At 31.5% G+C, this 22,355-nt stretch overlaps 1 protein-coding gene across 1 annotated transcript; it reads left to right on the forward strand.

Moving 5' to 3' along the window:
• The first annotated feature begins 66 nt into the window (after positions 1-66).
• On the forward strand, positions 67-17,947 carry LOC139511687 (cyclin-dependent kinase 5-like). Its single transcript, XM_071298704.1, has 11 exons — positions 67-198; positions 3,012-3,100; positions 3,971-4,038; positions 5,563-5,680; positions 7,232-7,327; positions 7,728-7,802; positions 8,747-8,843; positions 10,294-10,363; positions 10,975-11,035; positions 15,533-15,613; positions 17,576-17,947. The coding sequence occupies exons 1-11, from the start codon at positions 162-164 to the stop codon at positions 17,696-17,698; spliced, it is 915 nt and encodes a 304-aa protein (XP_071154805.1). The 5' UTR covers positions 67-161; the 3' UTR covers positions 17,699-17,947.
• Positions 17,948-22,355: the final 4,408 nt, after the last annotated feature.

Here is a 22,355-nt window from a genome sequence, read left to right on the forward strand (position 1 = left end):
AACGTTATATCGAACTGTTAACTTAGATTATATTGACTCTCGGACTTTGTAAAGTTTCTAAAGAGGCAGGTGGCGACACACTACGTGTCGAAAGTAAATTCATACCATTTGCATGGTTTCGCTCCCCTGTACGATAGTTCTCCGGAAAATTGTTCCAGAAAATGCAAAAATATGAAAAATTAGAGAAAATAGGAGAAGGTTCGTAAAATTTATGAATAATATGGACGAGAACGTTGGAAATATAGTAGATAATTTGATAGTTCGATTTTTTTCTACTTCAAAGAAGAAACTATAATCTTACGTCTATGTTGTAAACAACTGAATAAATCAATAATTTATGACAGCTATAAATGGCAATAATGCTATAAGAGACAAACTGTATAATTTGCATATACTGAATTAAGATTGTATCTATGCCATTGCAACCTGAGGCACCTTAATTTGAATAAAAACACATATTGTATTGGAGTCATTAGAATAAGAATAAAATATTTTGAGATTCAGCATCAACAACACAACCCACAAGCTTTTGTCAAGTTTTGACCAAATAATTAAATGCAGTCTCACATCCCAGTAGCCAGGATTGTTACCTTTGGCTAACATAGATAGCTGTCTCACTGCCCTAGCGAAATGCTACTTAAATGTAACCTGACGTTTGAAGCCTGAATTTATATTTTTTTTGACAGGTTACTTTATCAATGGAAAAACATTCTGGTACTCAGTAAGATAAGAGCAACATAAAGAATTAAATAAAGCTTACAATCATTACAATGTTTAAGGAAACAGTTTCATGTTTTATATGCACAATTTTAAAATTACATAATGCAAAGTCAAAATTAGTAGTACGAAAACAATTAGCCCCACAGGACGCAATTACGACTGGACACAATTACGAACGATTTCCAATGTTTGCCCTCCGAGATCATATTTGTTTATATTTATCAATAAATGTTTTTATAAATAAAAACCCTATTAAAAATCCCTTGTTTTCATGATAATACAATTTATGTGCACTTGGTGAATGTTGATGACGATGACAAAATCATTCTGAAAATATTATAAGAACGGCAATCTGACCTGGAAGTTATATAAAAAAAATACATAAAGGTAAGTGCATATTGCCTTCTTTTGTTAATATATAGAAAGAAAAATATCTCCTGATTCTGTTCATATGCGTGATGCCTTTTATCATGCCCATATAACCCCACAATTGACGTTTTTAAGACTCTTGTGAACCTATTTATGGCCAAAAGAAAATATGTTAATTTTATTGAAAAGTCCAGACAACTCCGAAAGAAATGTTGACCAATATAAAAAAAATTATAGATGAATGATAAGTACACCACCGAAATGGATAAACTTGAATTTAGTGCTCCTTTAAAGGAGGAACTTACACAAAAACAAAAAAAATCAAAAATCTTTCCTTTACACATGACCGACATTTCGTCTGCAACCACTGCTGAAGTAATTGAAGTAAAAAACAAACTTGTGCTTTTTATTTTCCTATGAAAATGTGTTTGAGATAAAGATTAATGTATGCTTTATCAATATAGACTGTTGTCATTGATTTCTTCTGCAAGATATATCAATATAGTGCTGTTCGGAATTGCGTCCATATGTGGCTCTCTTGACCCGTAAAACGAAGTCACGCAAATCTTACTAAAGTATCCCAACATGCATAAAAATTTATGTGGGATATGATGCAAAATAGAAAGCCTTCATACATCTTAAATTCTATGGTATAAAAAATTCAAGAAAAGTAGTCTACATAAAAAAAATATTAATCACAGTTCAAAAATCGTTCGTAATTGTGTCCGGTGAGGCTAGTATTGCAAAATTGAATGGACAGAAATGATTAAGAAATATTCATGCATGAATCGTTCAATAATTATTAAGTTTAAACAATATTGAATTGAAATTGTTAGTTACCAGCTGGTTACCATGGTAACATGTTTCACTGGGAAAAAAGTTAGAGAAATAATTTATGTAGAATTACAAAAAAACACAAATTTCCACTGAAAAAATATGAAGTGTTTGTAAGTTTTTACATTTCTATATTATAGTTTAAGAACAGAATATGGGTATGTTAGGTACATTTATCATATACTTAGTATAAAATACAGCAATTTTGTATATCTAATAAAGGGTCTTTTTTCCAGTCTGTATCACATACCCTGTATCGAGTTCAAACTAACAAAAATGTCCTAGCATTTCAAATAAAATCAATATTTTCCAAAAAAAAATAGTACCAGTGACTTCACGAGCGATTTTCATCTATATAAAAAAAAGACACAATAAGATGGAAATATCTGAAGTTTTATTGTTTAGTCTTATTTTTTATGAAGTCTCTTTTCATTACCTGATGGGTTAAACACAAATGAAATTTTTTACGATTTTAATTTGATTAGAAAAGATAGTAAACTTTCCAATAAATATTTTTCTTGGTGTTCACTTCGCCAGAAGTTAAAATGAACCAGATCATGAATAATATCATCGCCAAATAAACAATAAAACTTTAAACATTCTACATCTTACGATATTTATTTTTTTAATATTAATTTTTGTTGAAATATTAGGATAGTATCGTTGGTGGATGCATTTTAATACATTGTCTTAAACATATAGTGAGAATTAAATTTGGTTATAGGGGATATTACGATGTGGATATTAAGCAAATAAGGAAGTCTATAAAAAAAAATCAGCTGGGAAAATACAGCACAATCACAATGTTCTTTTCTTGCTTATAATTTCGGACGATTTAAAAAAAATGGATATCCCATGAATATGATTCCATTAAAATATATGATAAACAGAATAATACATGGCAAAATCTGTATCACATGCCGTATCACCCTCGACCAATATCATCCCTTGGGAATAGAGGCCCTCGGGCTGATATTGATATCTCGGGATGATACGGCATATGATACGGATTTTGCCATGTATTATTCTCTATATATGTAACACATGATTTACTAAACATATTTACGGTAATTAGATTTTCTTTATAGGAACATATGGTACAGTTTTCAAGGCTAAGAATCGTGACACACATGAAGTTGTAGCTTTAAAAAGAGTACGACTAGATGATGATGACGAAGTAAGATAAACTAGACTTCTATATTCAGTAAAAATAGATTCTGGTAATACAAAATTAAGGAGATGTGGTTTGATTGCCAATGAGACAATTTTCAACCATGCTGAGTCCATTGATTGACCAAAAAAAGTGAATGTATGCAGTGTAGGTCACCATATGACCTTCAACAATGAGCATTGAGCAAAACCCATACCATATCATAATTGATTAAAGTTCCTGGCATGAAAAAATGTGAAACAATTCAAACAAGAAAACAACTTACAATGCTTGAAAAAACTCTTTTTTTTTTAAAGGAGGGAGTGGGGGTGGGGGCCTGGGGGGCGGGGGGATGTATACATATAAATCATACAAATTATGTTCGTTTTACAAGTATCTGCTCAGGATATGATATATAGCATGTATAGAATGTAGTGCCTGTAGTGCCTGTAGATATGAGAAGATGTGGTATGAGTGCCAATGAGACAACTCTCCATCCAAGTGACAATTTGTAGAAGTAAACCATTATAGGTAAAAGAACAGCCTTCAACCCAGAGCCTTGGCTCACACCCAACATCAAGATATAAAGGGCTCCAAAAGTGACTAGTGTAAAACCATTCAAACAGGAAAACTAACGGTCATATCTATATAAAAAACAAGAAACTATAAACACTTATGAACCACATCTACAATCAACAACCACTAAACAACAGGTTCCTGATATGTGCAAACAAATGCAGCAGGTTTAAATGTTGTTTCTTTATAAGTAAGAAAAGATCAAATTAATTTCTTTTCATTTTCATTCAATACAAGTACAGTACATTTGAAACAATTTGTATTACAAAAGTGCTATAACATTATACATGAACATAATGCACTTAATAATTATATTTACAGGGTGTTCCAAGTTCAGCTTTAAGAGAAATTTGTTTATTGAAAGAATTAAAGCACAAGAATATAGTCAGGTAAAAACAACTTTTGTGTTGTCTGTATACTTTGCTGTTATTAGGATAATTTGTCTATTGTGAATTCATTTTTAAAAGCATTTGCTTTTATGTTCATTGTGTAAATGCCACTTTGTTTTCATGAAATAAAGTGCTCATATTTTTCACTGTACAGTTCTTTCAAAAATCATGTAAAAGTATGTGTTTGCTTGACTTTTGTATTGCAAAATTAAGCTTATTTAATTAAGCATTCTTAAAATGAAAGTTAAATAGTTAACCCTTTTACATAGAAGTTGTGATCCGCTAAAGGCTACATATAACAGACTACTTTTTCAAACACAGTGACGATGAGTGTTATATACCAAAAGGTTAATTTGACCTTTTTACAAATAAAATTTTGATGCTTTATTAAAAAAAATAGGGGCTCTCTTGTTTAAATATCAAAATAATTTTGTAAATATAATTGGGGTATCGTATTGGTAAACCTTACTGTGTTTGCAAATCTGCAACAAGTCATATTTATTTCCACTGGGTAATTTGTTGTTATAAAAAAAGCATTATCAGACTGGTTTACAATGACCAGGATTTCATATGGAAACAGTTGAAAACAAACGATCTATTTTGATATTTTCTGTAACATGTACAGCAAATACTTTTACCAGTTCTATCACACTTTGATTATTCATGGAATACAAACTTTCAGGTGAACCCCTAATGTAAATGCTCAATGCACAAGAAATATTATGTTGGGTTGTAAGCAGACTTTGGCAAAACCATGAAGTCATAAACTCATTAAAAATGCAAGATTTTATCAATCTACAAAATTTGGTACCCATGACTATACATGTACATGTATATGAATCCACACAAATATAGCCTACTTTTGCATAGGTACTATTTCTGTACTAAAAAAATGCAGTACTGGAAATTTACTTTTAATATTTAGTACTAATTCTTTACTTTAAAACTATTGTAATATTTAGGTACTTGTATTTTACAGTACTTGATTGGTACTGAATATTTTAGTACAGAAATAATACAATATTCCATGTTTGAAAATCATAACTTTAAGAGATTTGAAATAGAAAAACTTTCAAAATGCTGAAAATGTAACCTTAGTAACCAAAAATCTGTAGTACCTAAATTTCAAGTACAAATAAAGTACTGTAAAATACAGGTACCTAAATATTACAATAATTTTAGAGTAACAAAATAGTACTGAATTTTAAAAGTAGATTTCCAGTACTACAAATTTTTAGTACAGAAATAGAACCTATTCAAAAGTAGCTGTGTATACACAAATCTTGGTAAAACCATGAAATGAAATATACATGAACACATGATTTTCCCTCGATTCACAAAAACTAATACCCATGTAAATAAAAGAATCTTCAGTAGCAGTTACAACATATATATTTGGATATAATATTTTAGATACAATATGTACCTTTTCATTTAGAAAGAAAACTAAGTATTTATACAAACAGATCATACATGTTTTTTATATGTCAAGAAAACAATTGACCCCGTATAAAACTTTTTCAGACTGCATGATGTGTTACACAGTGAAAAGAAGTTAACACTAGTATTTGAATACTGTGATCAGGATCTGAAAAAATACTTTGACAGCTGTAATGGAGAGATCGACCAGGATACAGTTCAGGTACTACTATAATCTCTTTGTAGTATGTCAGTCTCTAATTGATATCTCATGTTTGGAAAGGCTTTATCATAGTTGCATGTCCTCATGTTGAAATGCTGAAGATTATATCCAAGCAAAGCAGAGCTATCCCCTACACTTATCAAATGATTATCTGTGTAATTTATTGCAGAAATAAAATACTCAATCAGTGGTGGATCCAAGGGCATAGAAGGTATACACTTTTTCTATTGCCCAGAACAATCTTTTTAAATCTTATGTCTCACAATTTATATGATTTTTGTCCAGCCTTTGACTTTAGTCGAAAAAGCAAGACTTAGCGATCCTACATTCCGTCGTCGTCGTCGGCAGCGTCCACAAATATTCACTCTGTGGTTAAAGTTTTTGAAATTTTAACAACTTTCTTAAACTATACTGGATTTCTACCAAACTTGGACAGAAGCTTTGTTTAGGATCATAAGATAGTATCCAGAAGTAAATTTTGTAAAAATAAAATTCCATTTTTTCTTTATTTTATATATAAATGGACTTAGTTTTTCTGCGGGGAAACATTACATTCACTATCTGTGGTTAAAGTTTTTAAAATTTGAATAACTTTCTTAAACTATACTGGATTTCTACCAAACTTGGACAGAAGCTTGTTTATGATCATAAGATAGTATCCAGAAGTAAAGTTTGCAAAAATAAAATTCCTTTTTTCTGTATTTTACTTATAAATGGACTTAGTTTTTCTGCAGGGAAACATTACATTAACTCTGTGGATAATGTTTTTAAAATTTTAATAACTTTCTCAAACTATCCTGGGTTTGCACCAAACTTGGACAGAAGCTTGTGTATGATCATAAGATAGTATCCAGGAGTAAATTTTGTAAAAAAATAAATCCATTTTTTCCGTATTTTACTTTTAAATGGACTTAGATTTTCTGCCAGGAAACAACACATTCATGCACTCTGTGGTTAAATTTAAAAAATAATTAATAACTTAATTTCGTATACTATTTTAAATTTGTACCAAACATGGACAGAAGCTTGTTTATGATCAAAAGCTAGTATCTAGAAGGAAAATTTGTTAATATTTTGTACCTGTGTATCTGTATTTTACTTATAAATGGACTAAGTTTTGTCTTCCAGTTAACATTACATACAGTCTGCAGTTAAAGTTTTTAAAACATTTATTAAATTCATAAACTATCCTGGATTTTTACCAAACTTGGACAGAAGCTTCTTACAATCAAAAGATAGTATCAAGAGGAATATTATTATTGATTTTTGTCCTCATTTTTGTTAAGCCTGCGATTTACAGCAAAAGTAGGCAAGCCACTGGGTTCCGCAGAACCCTTACAAATTTTTAGCATTAAATCATCCAATATTTTTTCTCATTTTTTTGGAATTATCATATGTCTCATGAAGTGCACTAAATTCTGCTTATAATTATAGATATATTGTACTTATTTATGTATTATTTATATATATATTAAGTATGTCCTTACTTTCTTTTATTAAGAAAAAGGTCTATTCCTGTAACATTTACTCCTTTATTTTTTATCTTTTCAGTCGTTTTTGTACCAGCTGTTAAGAGGTTTAGCATTCTGTCATTCTAACAATGTACTCCATCGTGATCTCAAACCTCAGAATTTACTCATTAATAAGGTAGGTATGATACCAGTTATAGCATTTCTAAGAATTATATATTGTATTGAAGGATGTTACTAGAAAATTAGTATAATTATGAAGGCAAACTGGTCTGAAAAAAGAACCCCATTGTTATTGAGATTAATTAAGCTTGTGAGAGACAGAATATGAATCACTGTACTTTACCATATGTAGAGTTCTCATTAATTTATTTTTTTATTTGTAAAAGAAGGTTTCTTGCATGCTAAAGACTTTTGTACTGCTGATCTACTACCTGAACCTTTTATGAAAACTTAACTATAAAATCTTTCAGAGGAAAAAAATCACACTTATTTAAAAAAAAAAAAAACACAAAAAAAAATTGAATTTTTCTCTTAAGAACAAATTGTATAACTAATTTGAATGATGCTTTTTACAGAATGGTGAATTGAAACTTGCAGACTTTGGATTAGCCAGAGCATTTGGAATACCAGTGAGATTTTATTCTGCAGAGGTAAACTAGGGATGAACCTATGATATTTATTGTGTCAATACAGAAACTTGTTAAAGTAAAATTCATTAATTTCTTAAATGTCATAGGAAAAACTTTTTATTGTTTATATATGTTTCATCTATCAGTTATTGGGCAATATGTTCAGAATTAAATGTGTGCTGCAATTCATACATTTGAAAAACAATAACATTACTTGTTTATATACAGATATATCAGTGTCTCTTATCATAAACAAACTGTAGTGTAGATAATTGCATTTTCCAAAATATAATTGTTTCATTACATCAGTACACAACACAAACAAGTAGCTGGTACGGTGATAGAGCAGTCAGTTTCGCCTCAGTTGACAACATTTTTATGAGGGGTAACAATCTGCTCTATTACCTTCTCAGTTATGTGTTATTTAATAAATTATGCTGAATGTTGTCACGTGTGATTGAGCAGTGTTCACCTCAGTTGACAACATTTTTATGAGGGGTAACAATCTGCTCTATCACCTTCTTAGCTATGTGTTATTTAATAAATTATGCTGAATGTTGTCACGTGTGATTGAGCAGTGTTCGCCTCAGTTGACAACATTTTTATGAGGGGTAACAATCTGCTCTATCACCTTCTCAGCTATGTGTTATTTAATTCATTATGCTGAATGTTGTCACTTGTGATTGAGCAGTGTTTCACCTCAGTTGACAATGTTGTTGAAAGTAAAAACAATGACATCATGTACATAACAACTATTTTATTTAATAAATCACACAAACGATCATGCATCTCAGTGAATGGTTATAAATTATAACAAGCCATGGGATAGAATAGAATGTTTCCCTACTATAATCCAATGAAAATCTGGCATTTTATGTATGGTGAAAAATAATGGATAAAAATTGTTGAAGAAATGAACTTCTAATAACATTCAAAGTTAGTGTAAACAGTTTATATTTGTATAGGTGGTGACACTGTGGTATAGACCTCCAGATGTACTTTTTGGTGCTAAGATGTATTCAACATCAATAGACATGTGGTCAGCTGGATGTATATTTGCAGGTAAAAATATATTAATTTGGATTCATTTTTATTCGTCAAATACTAATTGTCTGTTGATACCAAGATGATAGGTAAACCACAAATTTAAATGTTAAAAAAGTTAAGGCCTGTAAATAGACTTTTGCAAGTCCAGGAAATAAGCATTTGCAAAATCAATAAAAATAAATATGGTACCAATGAAAAAAAATGAATCCACTTAATAACAATATGTTAGGACATGTTATGATGCTGTTTGTTGATAACAATATGTTAGGACATGTTATGATGCTGTTTGTTGATAACAATATGTTAGGACATGTTATGATGCTGTTTGTTGAGAAGTTTTGAGTTATGATCTGTACAAAGAGGAACACATTTGAGTTGACCTGATTGTTATAAACTACTGTTTGGACTAAAAACATTCATAACTTTTCTAAACAAAAACTGTACAGTATCAGTTTCATTTAAAATATGTTTGATGTTTATATTTAGACCGAAGATCAATGCGTCAATGACACTATATACTGCAACTAGAACATATTTTTTTGTTGTTATCTAACAAATGTAGTAAGAAAGGAATTCTTCATGTAATGTCTTCATGTCACTTCACTTTTCTTTAAAATCAAGGTTAATCTTTGCCCTTCCACTGTTTTGTAAGCCTCATATGCAAAACTGTTATTTTTCTGTGATTAGCCTAAATTGTATATACATACTAGAACACACCCGTGATATCACGGGTCCGTGACTGAATTATAATATATAACTATGCGCAAGCCTTATTTTAGTATTAGTATTGTCATCTGATAAAGTCATGCCGATTATAAGATACACAGTTTTTCTCTGCTTTCAAGTCTTTCTGTTTGAACCCGTCGAACTGAAACAATAATATTAATTATTTGAAAAACAAAAGGTCCTGGAATGGAGTATTTTTTAATCAACAGCATTGTCCTATATAAGTTATAAATAAAGTTGAATTCTTTGCTTCGCTGTTTTACGTCATGCCCACTAACAAATTGAAAACTGTACCTATACGCCTTATTTTTAGTCCAGATTTTTAGTATTCGTATTGTTATCTTAGAAAGTTTTACTGATTAAAATACTACAATAGGTTACAATTTGACAATTTAGAAGTGTCAACTCTGTGGTTATGACCCGTGTATATAGCATATTAATCCTGAATACAACGTTTGGTGGTGTGCCTGTCAGATGCGGAACGTACAGATAAGGTAATAGGTAACAGGTGAATATACTATTGGTATCGGTAGCGGACTCGACCCGGAACTTCTTAATTATTGGCAATATTAATTACATGGAAAACAAAAGGGCCTGGAGTGGTGTAATTTTTAATCTACACCTTTGTACTATATTAGTTATATATAAAGTTGAATTCTGTGATTCGTCGTTTTTACGTGATGACGGCTGACAAATTGGACCTCGTAATTTTAGTATTATAGATGATTGTGATTTTCAGAACTTGCCAATGCAGGAAGGCCATTGTTTCCTGGTAATGATGTTGATGATCAACTCAAAAGAATATTCAAGTATCCTTTATGACAGACTGTGTAAAGTCAAAACCTTGTAATATTTTGAAAAAGAAGAAGAGTAGTTACGTATGGCCTATTTTGGCCTAAAAAATAAAATAAAGTGGGTGCAAACTCATTGAAGGTCTTCACTAAAGCTTAATAGTGAATAAATGAACTAGATTTTAATGGTCCAAAAAGGACAAAATTTTCATTTTCGTTAATTTTTTTTAGAATCAAAGGGAAATATGGGCCACATGCTAGAAGCCTAGAAGCACATTCATACCTTCACAAAAGAGATGTCATTCATAGATACAAAACACATGTAATAAATTATATCTAATTGGTTCTTGTGTTACAGTTTATGCAAGTCTGATCACACTTGAAAACAAACTGTATTTCATTCATTTTAAAGAGGTTGCTATAAAGTTGTCTTTCTATGAGGTCATAATAATACATTCAGAGATGCTAAGACTCCTGTACTAAATATTTTTTATTTCATATTATAATCATATGTATTGATGCCCCTTTCTTGAGGATATTCCTGAAACTTTTATTATTGAGAAATGGCAAAACAGTGATCATTGCTTCACAAACTGTACAATGATTTATTGGACCTTAACATACAACAGATTACTAGGTACCCCTACAGATGATACCTGGTCAGGAATGTCTCAATTACCTGAATATAAGGTATAAATATTACTTTTACACATAACTCTTCATGGAGTCTGTTTTTGGGGAAGACGGCTTCAAGCCGTCAATCCCCAATGGGGTTGACCAGAGTGACATTCCCTCACATCATTCATTTTGTTTTTATAGTGTGGAAAACCCCCGAACAAATCTTACTGAGAATGATGAGATGGGGAGACACAAATGAATAAATTGACTTTAAACACTTTTTTACACATTTCCCTTCTGTTTCTCTCGAAATTATCGTATATTGAGCTCTCCTTTACACTATTTACGTTTCTTTAACAATCCCGAAAAATCAGTATGATGTGATATTCTAAATATATCCAACCTACATTATATTTTATAGTGACGTCATTGTTGGATTACCACACTACGCATAAGCAGGGATATCCTCCACTGGTTATTTAAATCATTCTCAAAGATTGTGCACTTATTAAAAAATAGTACTTGTTAAATTTAAACATAATGATGTTTGCTGAAGATGATTCAAACATCAACATGCAATACTTTAATTTGTAGGTCAACAACTTTCAAAGTAAACAGGAAGTCCGAGGGGCTACATGAGATCGGGGAGAGAAATGATCTTTTCCATTTTTAGCTCACCTGGCCCGAAGGGCCAAGTGAGCTTTTCTCATCACTTGGCGTCCGTCGTCCGTCGGCGTCCGTCGGCGTCCGTCGTCGTCGTCCGTCGTCGTTAACTTTTACAAAAATCTTCTCCTCTGAAACTACTGGGCCAAATCAAAGCAAACTTGGCCACAATCATCATTGGGGTATCTAGTTTAAAAAATGTGTGGTGTGACCCGGTCAACCAACCAAGATGGCCGCCACGGCTAAAAATAGAACATAGGGGTAAAATGCAGTTTTTGGCTTATAACTCAAAAACCAAAGCATTTAGAGCAAATCTGACATGGGGGTAAAAATGTTTATCAGGTCAAGATCTATCTTCCCTGAAATTTTCAGATGAATCGGTCAATCGGTTGTTGGGTTGCTGCCCCTGAATTGGTAATTTTGAAGAAATTTTGCTGTTTTTGGTTATTATCTTGAATATTATTATAGTTAGAGATAAACTGTAAACAGCAATAATGTTCAGCAAAGTAAGATCTACAAATAAGTCAACATGACCAAAATGGTCAGTTGACCCGTTTAGGAGTTATTGCCCTTTATAGTCAATTTTTAACCATTTTTCGTTAATTAATCTTTTACAAAAATCTTCTCCTCTGAAACTACTTGGCCAAATTAATCCAAACTTGGCCACAATCATCTTTGGGGTATCTAGTTTAAAAAATGTGTGGCGTGACCTGGTCAACCAACCAAGATGGCCGCCACGGCTAAAAATAGAACAAAGGGGTAAAATGCAGTTTTTGGCTTATAACTCAAAAACCAAAGCATTTTGAGGAAATCTGACATGGATAAAAATGTTTATCAGGTCAAGATCTATCTGCCCTAAAATTTTCAGATGAATCGGTCAATCGGTTGTTGGGTTGCTGCCCCTGAATTGCTAATTTTGAGGAAATTTTGCTGTTTTTGGTTATTATCTTGAATATTATTATAGATAGAGATAAACTGTAAACAGCAATAATGTTCAGCAAAGTAAGATCTACAAATAAGTCAACATGACCAAAATGGTCAGTTGACCCCTTTAGGAGTTATTGCCCTTTATAGTCAATCTTTAACCATTTTTCATAAATCTAAGTTATCTTTTACAAAATCTCCACTGAAACTACTAGGCCACAATCATCTTTGGGGTATCTAGTTTGAAAAATGTGTCCGATGACCTGGCCATTCAATCAAGATGGCCGCCACGGCTAAAAATAGAACATAGGGGTAAAATGCAGTTTTTTGCTTATAACTATGAAACCAAAGCATCTAGAGCAAATCTGACAAGAAGTTAAATTGTTAATCAAGTCAATATCTATCTGCCCTGAATTTTTCAGATGAATTGGACAACTGGTTGTTGGGTTGCTGCCCTCCAATTGGTAATTTTTAAAGAAATTTTGCCGTTTTTGGTTATCTTGAATACTATTATAGATAGCGATAAACTGTAAACAGCAATAATGTTCAGCAAAGTAAGATCTACAAATAAGTCAACATGACCTAAATGGTCAATTGACCCCTTAAGGAGTTATTGCCCTTTATAGTCAATTTTTAACAATTTTCATTAATTTGGTAAATTTATGTAAATTTTTACCAAATATAGTTCTCTGTTACTAATGGGCAAAGTTCATGATAGATATAATTGTAAGAAGCAAAATCGTTCAGTAAAGTAAGAACTTCAAACACATCACCATCACCAAAATACAATTTTGTCATGAATCCATTTGTGTCCTTTGTTTAATATGCACATAGACCAAGGTGAGCGACACAGGCTCTTTAGAGCCTCTAGTTTTCTGTAAAACTCTGTTTTGAGAATCTTCCTCCAATTCAGGAGCACCTCAATTTATCAGCTAATTATCCACTAAAATAAACACTTAAAATGTGACATTTAGTATATAAGTAGTCTTCCATTAAAACTAAATTTTGTGTACCAACATAATCATTGTAATAGTTACAAAAAAATTTACAAATGTTGCATTTTGTAGTTAAAACCTATTTATTCATGAAATTTTACAAATATTTCAAAATGTAGGATTTGGAAACAAGCTTCACACAGTTAACATCAATCATATTGTTATTTTTATTAGTACCTGCATCCCTGTGATGAGAAATGTAACTGGGAACTTTATCAATGGAAATTCAAAACTGAATAGATTTTTCAGTCCTAACTTTCTTAAGAAAAAAATTTTAAATCTTAAGAGTACTGTCACAAAAAATGGAAAATGGCCCTAGCCTGCAGTTCAATCGTATACTATTAAGATTTCAAAAATAATTGTAGTTGTTGTTAAATGACAGAATTCAACTAGTTGAATTTTAGATAATTAACTATCAACTTTAATTGAATGTTTAGATTTAGTAGATGCAGATCTCTTCCATTGGTCTAAATTGAATCCTAAACTAAAGAAACGAAATTACATTAAACAACAATTGATTCCAATAGTGTCATTCTTCCACTTTTTCAACTGTTCTTTTTTTTTTTCATTCTTTATATGAAGACTATCAAAAGATACCCCCCCCCCCCCCCCCAAAAAAAAAATGAAATAGAAACAAGGGCCATCTTTCCCCTCAGAGCTATTCAGCTTTTTGATTTACTGATATGGTCACAGATAGAAGGCACACCATTTGCAGTTGTTAAGTACTATAAATTCAGAAATTGTTGCGAAAAATGCAACAGGGTTATAATCGCAATTACTTAAACGCGCATTTTAGATTTTTTTTATATGAATAAAACAGGATTATTCTCAATACATTTGTATCGCAAAGATAAAAATCGCATTTTAGTCTAAAATGACAAATCACAATAATAAATGCACGCAATAATTTCTGAATTTACAGTATTAGTGTTTTCCATGATGTTGAGAAGTGAAAGTTGAGTAAAGTTCACTCAGTGTCCATAAATCCAAATTGAACATATCAGGATGTTTTATTAATCCAAATTTCAGTTTTACAATTTTTGATTAATGTGAAAGGTATGATGAAATGTGATATGCATTTTTACAAAAATGTTTTAATTTCTTAAGGCATCATAAGATTATTAAACAGAATTTTCATGAAAATATTTGTATAAAGACTTCCCTTCACACAAATACATTAAAAAAGAAGCAATATTTTAAGAATTGTAGGTTGTTGGATCATTTACTGTAAACCAACTAATTTTTTGGTGAGCAATAAATTTTTGTGACTTTTGCACATAGAAAAATAAAGCTGATATAAATTGTCTTGAAATTTTAAACTTTGACCTTTCCTGATCTAACTTCATCAAGTAAATTTAAAAAAAGTGAAATTAAATTGCTGTGTAGTGGGCTAGAAATACCAGTAGCTAAACATGAAATAAAATATTCATGAAATAAATTAATTTACAGAAGCTTATGATTAGCTTAATAAAATTTACAGAATACTTTAAAATGCTGAATTATTTAAATTTGCTCTTTCTTTGGTTTTTTTTTGGGGATGTATTTTCTAGTGGGTGACTATCTGTTACTTAATCAATTTGATGATAAGAATTAGTTTAACATTACATTTATTCTATAGTTTACCTTGATTGTTAGTTCTGCTGCCTATGATCATTGGATCTTTCTGTGTGCTACAACTTCCTCCCCATACACTACAACTTCCTCCCCATACAGTGATGCTAACTGACCCCATGTTATAGCAAATTGGCCTTTTCAGAGTCTAAAGGACTATGGGTAATATCATTGTTCGTACACCAAAATAAAAATAACTTTACCTCATTCTTTGAATTTTCATTGTTAACAACGTTTTATATCCATTATTAATGTTTTGGCATACACTTTTGTAATATTACCCAGAATGCATTAGATTCTGAAACGGTGAACTGTGATGAAAGTGGCATTAAACACAAATAGTCAATCAATCAATCTGTATTGTCTTATATTTCAGCCTTTTCCATTATATCAAGTAACTACTATATGGCAACAAGTTGTTCCCAAACTCAGTGCCAAAGGTCGTGACCTTTTACAGGTTTGTGTTCATTTTTTAAATTCATACTTTAGGTTCTTGATAAAAATTAGTTTTCTTTATTCTTGACATTAAGATATTTCTTCATTATTGAAAATAAAAAAAACTGGTAAAATACTGCTACCTGATTTGAAAGTCATTCCATATTTATGTGCATTGAATTTTAATTCAAGGTTCGAATAAAAAGAAAAGTAATCAAAATGCTTAAACTATAGTACCTTTTGAATTCAGACTCTTCCTTCTGACATTATTGTTAAGTTATTGATTACTGGTACTAACATTTCTGCCTCTTGAAATTCGAATAATTTTTAGGCATTTCTATACAATAACCTTCTTTTTTTCATATGACATTTACCAGCAAGTAATTAAGTTATCTTTGGTTTGATAAAAATGATGACATGGGAGACAATTACCTGACAGTTGAAAAAAACAGGAAATTCATATAAATGACAGTAACTCAGAGAACTGCAGGAAGGGAACATTAAAAAAATAATTTAAAACTGTTCATTCAATTTTCTGCCTAAAATTCATATTGCTATAGGATTAGATTAATAACAAATGTGGGGTATAAGGCAATTGTGTAGCAATCGAACAACTTCTAGATTGCAAAAAGTCGAATACCAAAAATACCAAACTCCAAGAAAAATTCAAAACGGAAAGTACCTAATCCAATGGCAACCAAGTCCTCATACACATCAAAGGAATGAATAACAACTGTCATATTACTGACTTGGTACAGGCATTTTCTTATATAGAAAACATTGGATTAAACCTTGTTTTAACCTACAGTCTTCAAAAGTAGAATATCAAGCTTTAAATTATTATTATTTACTGGCTTTGACACTTATTTTTATTTGCAATCTTTGTTCTGACTTTAACTGATAATATATGGTAATGTTGATTTTTATGCCGCCGCAACTAAAAATTGTTTACCCCTGTCCGTCCCTCAACATATCAAATATTAATTAAAAAAAACCCATTTGGATGAAACTTTGGTGAATTGTTAATACCCATTGACATAAGCTCCTTTTTATTTTTTATAAAGTTTAGATTTTACGGTTCCAAGGTTTTGGGGTTTTGTTCATTTCAAAAAGACGGGTTTTTCCAGTGTTCTGCCAATGACACAAAAATGCTTTCACCAACTTTCAAGAAACTTTGGTGAATTGTTTATATATTGAGCTCCCTTTTCAATTTTTATAAATTTTAGATTTGACATTTCCGAGTTATGGCCCATTTAACTTATTTTATTCATTACATAAAGACGGCTTTTCCAGTTTTGGAACAATATCTCAAAAAAGCTTTGAGCTGGTTTTTTTTATATATACATGTAATAAAGTTGTTTATATCTATTGTTGTAAGCTCCCATTTGATTTTTATAAATTTTAGATTTTTCGTTTCTGAGTTATAGGATTTTATTCATATACAAAAATGTGTCCATAGTACACAGATGCCCCAATCACACTATCATTTTTTATGTTCAGTGGACGGTGAAATTGTGGCCAAAACTCTTATTAGGCATTAAAATTACAAAAATTAAAGCATAAGAAACATGTGTACTAAGTTTCAAGTTGATAGGACTTCAACTTCATCAAAAACTTCCTTGACCAAAAACTCTAACATGTTTAACCTGAAGTGGGACAGACGAACGGACGAACAGACAGACAAACAGATGCAATGACCAGAAAACATAATGTCCATAAATGGGGCATAAAAAGGGGTAATTTTCAAGTTTTCAGATAATATCCCTTAAGTGCTATGACAAGTTTTCATTAAAATTTGGTAACTGATTTATATCTATTAGGTTAATCTCCCTTTGGATTTTTATAAATTTCTGATATGACATTGAGAAGTTATTGAACTTTATTCTTTGAAAACATGACAGGCATATCATGTGCTCATTGCACAGCTGTTTATCAATTAAAGTTAAAGGATAAAATTTAAAACCATTTTTTTTTGTTTTTCCAGAGATTATTGGTTTGCAACCCTCCAGGAAGATTATCAGCAGAAGAGGGACTACAGCATGCTTATTTCCATGACCTTGACCCAGCAGTGAAAAATGATTCTAATGTCTTATCTCATGGCAGATAACATTAAACCTAATTTTAATTTTGATATTGCCCCTAGATGTCAGTACAAGTGTGTTTGATGTCTAACAGATGGATAGTAATGGCTCTGTCCAACAATTTCTGTTGTGATCTCGTTGTAACCATGGAAACTGCAAGAAAACTGAAGAAAAAAAATTGTGCATTTGAAATGCCTTTGAATTAGAAATAAACTGGAAAGAATGATATTATCATGTGCAGTATTAAGCTATAAAATGTTTTTAACAAGTGGTAATCCAATATTTATTTGTTTTTTTATTAGGGGCAATATTTGATTTTCAGAGTGGGGAAGGGTTTGAAAATGAATATGAACTCCTAACGGGAAGGATTGTGCCTGATGTTCATATGATGAAATCATAATCTTTCAGTCAGTTTAATTGAAGTCTGGAGCTGGCATGTCAGTTAACTGCTAGTAGTCTGTTGTTATTTATATTATTGTCATTTTGTTTATTTTCTTTGGTTACATCTTCTGACATCAGACTCAGACTTCTCTTGAACTGAATTTTAATGTGCGTATTGTTATGCGTTTACTTTTCTACATTGGCTAGAGGTATAGGGGGAGGGTTGAGATCTCACAAACATGTTAAACCCCGTCACTTTTTTGCGCCTGTCCCAAGTCAGGAGCCTCTGGCCTTTGTTAGTCTTGTATTATTTTAATTTTAGTTTCTTGTGTACAATTTGGAAATTAGTATGGCGTTCATTATCACTGAACTAGTATATATTTGTTTAGGGGCCAGTTTAAGGACGCCTCCGGGTGCGGTAATTTCTTGCTACATTGAAGACCTGTTGGTGACCTTCTGCTATTGTTTTTTTTTCTATGGTCGGGTTGTTGTCTCTTTGGCACATTCCCCATTTCCATTCTCAATTTTATCCTGGCCAGGTAAGAGCTCAAAATGAATTACCATGCATAAGACTGGATGAAAATGAAAAAAAAACACAAAATGCAGAAAACATTTGTGTACAAAAGTGAAAATAAATTTTCTCACAGCTAAGCCATGAAATTAAAAGAAAGCAAGCATACAAACAGGTGAACACAAATAGTCAATCTTCAACCCCTTTGCTAAGCATTTGTCCAATCTCTATAACAAGTATGTTGTCCCTGCCAGTTAAAATCCCCAAAGAACAACTTTATGTGTGTAATTCAAATAACATCAACTGTTTGATAAATAAATTTGGAATTGACAATGCACATGGAAACTCAACATATACCACCAAGCACTAAATAGCTCTTAGTTCCTCTGAACTTCAACCAAAGACTAAGAACTGGATCTTCCTTCACTTCATTGGACACCTAAATTACATACTAACTGTCCTAAACAGCAATGTTATATTTCTAGGTCTTGAAAAGACTCCACTAAAAAGTTTCTAAACTAAAACATTAATTCTATCAGCAATCCAAAGTTATTGTGAAAGTTCAATGTACTTACTCTAGAGGCAATATGAATCAGATCTGGATACTTAAAAATTCCAAATATCAGTTAGAGTACATACAAAGTCTATTTCCTCTTGTAATAGCTTAACACATTTGACCTATATACCCTTCACACAAATATTCTCAATTCCTAACGTAAAGACATTCCCAATTCAAAACTTAAAAGGCTTGGATTTAGGGAGAAAAAAATACTTTGTAAAGAACAATGCTGATTTAAACAGTAAATACTCTAAAACTGACATTATGAAGATGCTTGATTTTCTTGATTGTCAACATATTTGTTATACTTTGAGTATTTTTTCTACAAACAATTAGCATTCCCATAGGAAACAACTGTGCACCTCTGCTCCTCTGCTTGTCGATTTGTTACTTTATTCATTTGAGGCATACTTCATACAGGAGTCTCTTAGAAAAAATGAAAAGAAGCTAGAATTATCCTTTACTTCGTCTTCCACTTCATAGGTGATGTCCTCTCCCAAAATAATTATAAGTTTGGTGACTCCCTTGAGTGCATCTATCCCGTCGAATTTAAAATAAAGATACAACAGATGCATTTAAGTCTGCATCATATTCTGATATTCATTAAGAAATTCACAATAATGATTGATCGAAAACAAAACTTTACAACAAAAGGGATGATTTCAGTTTTAAATGGATTTGACATCAGTGAGGTCATTGATTTAGATAAGAGTTAGTAAGCTTAAAGGGTCAATGAGCACCAAAGCTCCTTCCATCTTTAAAGACCCTCAGGTGATAGAGGAGTTGTCTTGCCTCCATGACAAATATGTTGTCTTTCCAGCTGACAAAGCCTTAAACAATATTGTTTTTGTTTGCGAGAAACACTACATTGACTGCCTAATTAAGGAACTCGGGATTATTGTGCCATTCGCAATTGCTAGTTTTAATTGTGGGAGTAAGCCTGAGTGTCTGGGGAGAACCTGTCAATACGAAAACTGACAATCTATTTCTATTACAATTGGAGTCGAGTGCACCTGTCATGACTTGGATATATTAATATTTTTGATTTTGAGATCAATATCCTAAAGGTCATAGTCACAATTATTAGAAAAGAAGAAAAAATGTACATATAACTTGTTAGTTGATGCTTGATCAAATATCATTTGATGGAGATTCTTAATCAGATAGTACATATTGGATTTAAACCTTGCTTCAGAATCAGATGTGAATACAAAAGAAAGAAAAACATTTAAAATCTCTACTATTTACATCAGTATTTCTTATTCTGAAGATTGAATTATTGAGTCAAATCTTGTACAAAAAAAACCCAAATTATGTAGATAGAAAAATCTTGTTTAAGGAAGGGATAAAAGAGGGACGAAAGATACCAAAGGGATAGTCAAACTCATAAATCTAAAACAAACTGACAACGCCATGGCTAAAAATGAAAAAGACAAACAGAAAAACAATAGTACACATGACACAACATAGAAAACTTAAGAATAAACAACACGAACCCCAAATCATACTTTGTTAAAATAAAACACCACGCATATTAAAAATTATTTTTTCTGAAACTAATACAAGGAATATACTTAGATCGGTACTTTGTTTCTATCATTTTTGTATTTTTTTTAATTAATCTTTCAATAGTCACGATTTTACATCACCCTTTCAGCACCATCTGACTAAGGTTAAAGGGTTTGAAGAATATAAAAACAGGACTATTGTTATACCAAGAAATATATATATATATATATATATCATTTGAAAATGTTATATCTGTGAGTTGTCTAGTGTGCTTCGGATCGATCTGAGAAGACTGACGTTTTTCTACTGAATGTTATACGTTTACTTGTTTTACTATTACATCACTGTCAAGGTTCAGGGATTGTTGTTGACTTGTTGTTGACATTACGTCAGTGCCTGTCCAAAGTAATTTGGTCTGTTGGATAGATGTTTCATTGGCTGTCATAGCTTTATATTTTAAATATTAATGAGGTGCTTTATTTTTTAATAGAACAAAATATCTGTTACTTTTTGAAGGCGTGTTTTAACAGGCAATCGGCATTACGCTGTTAACCAACTGTGCTTCTTGTCGACTTGGTCCTTAATTCGTGTGTGGTAGAAGGAAATCGAAAATAAACAAACAGTTATCTTTTGATTTCATGGTCCGATATTTAAATGGTTTTCTCTCAATAAATAATTTAATAACTATAAGCATGTCGAAACGTACTCTTGTATTGTTTATTTGTGTATTTCTCTGTCCTGAATGGTCTTGCATTTATTTGTACTGTAGTCCTGTCATGTAATGTTGTCATTTTATTGTTATATTTAACCTTGCCATAAAGCGCGAGATAAAGCTAGCCAGAAAAATAGGTTCAACGCACCATTTCTTCTTAAAATGCCCTGTACCAAGTGAGGAAAATGGCAGTTGTTATCTTTTAGTTCGTTTCGGTGTTTTGCATTGTCGTTTTATTATTTTTTGTTACACTTCAGTGTTTTTTCTGTTGTTTCGTTGTTTTCCTGTTGTAGTTGATGTGCTTCCTTCGGATTTAGTTTGTAACCCGGATTTGTTTTCTCTCAATCGACGTATGACCTTATTACAGTGGTATACTACTGTTGCCCTTATTTAACTAATCTATCTATTCATCTTGAAATTGGCAACGCGAGTATTGAACAAAGCCTTAAAAAAGCCTTTGCTCATTGTTGAAGGCTGTACGGTGACCTATATAGTTGTTAATGTCTGTGTCATTTTGGTCTTTTGTGGATAGTTGTCTCATTGGCAATCATATCACATCTTTTTTATACTTAAGACAAAAGAGATTATTTCAGGTATCCAATTGTGAACTTTCCATTTCTATGTAGGTACATTCCAGCAGCGTCTGTATATGGAGTATATATATATCTTGCAGTTGAAACGATATTCCAGAGCGTGCGTTCTTTTGTTATTTTCTTGATGGAGGTTTTCATTTAACTAGGAAGCTAGTAAACCAATTAAGGATTCCTAGTGGTAAATTTGAAGTCATCATTATATTATGAGTGGCCGTGATAGTTTTAAATAAGTATCTATAGTTACTATGACTAACTATCTAGATGGAAATAGTTAAAATGAATACACATACTTTTCAATTTGCTTTGAAGAGATACTTCAACAAAGCATCCAGATACTAACACGAACCATCTAGATACTTGTGCGAAGCATCTAGATAGTTATGCCAAATATCTAGACAGTTATGCAAAGTATTTAGAT

This window comes from Mytilus edulis, chromosome 2 (genome assembly GCF_963676685.1).
Source record: "Mytilus edulis chromosome 2, xbMytEdul2.2, whole genome shotgun sequence".
Classification (NCBI taxonomy): domain Eukaryota; kingdom Metazoa; phylum Mollusca; class Bivalvia; order Mytilida; family Mytilidae; genus Mytilus; species Mytilus edulis.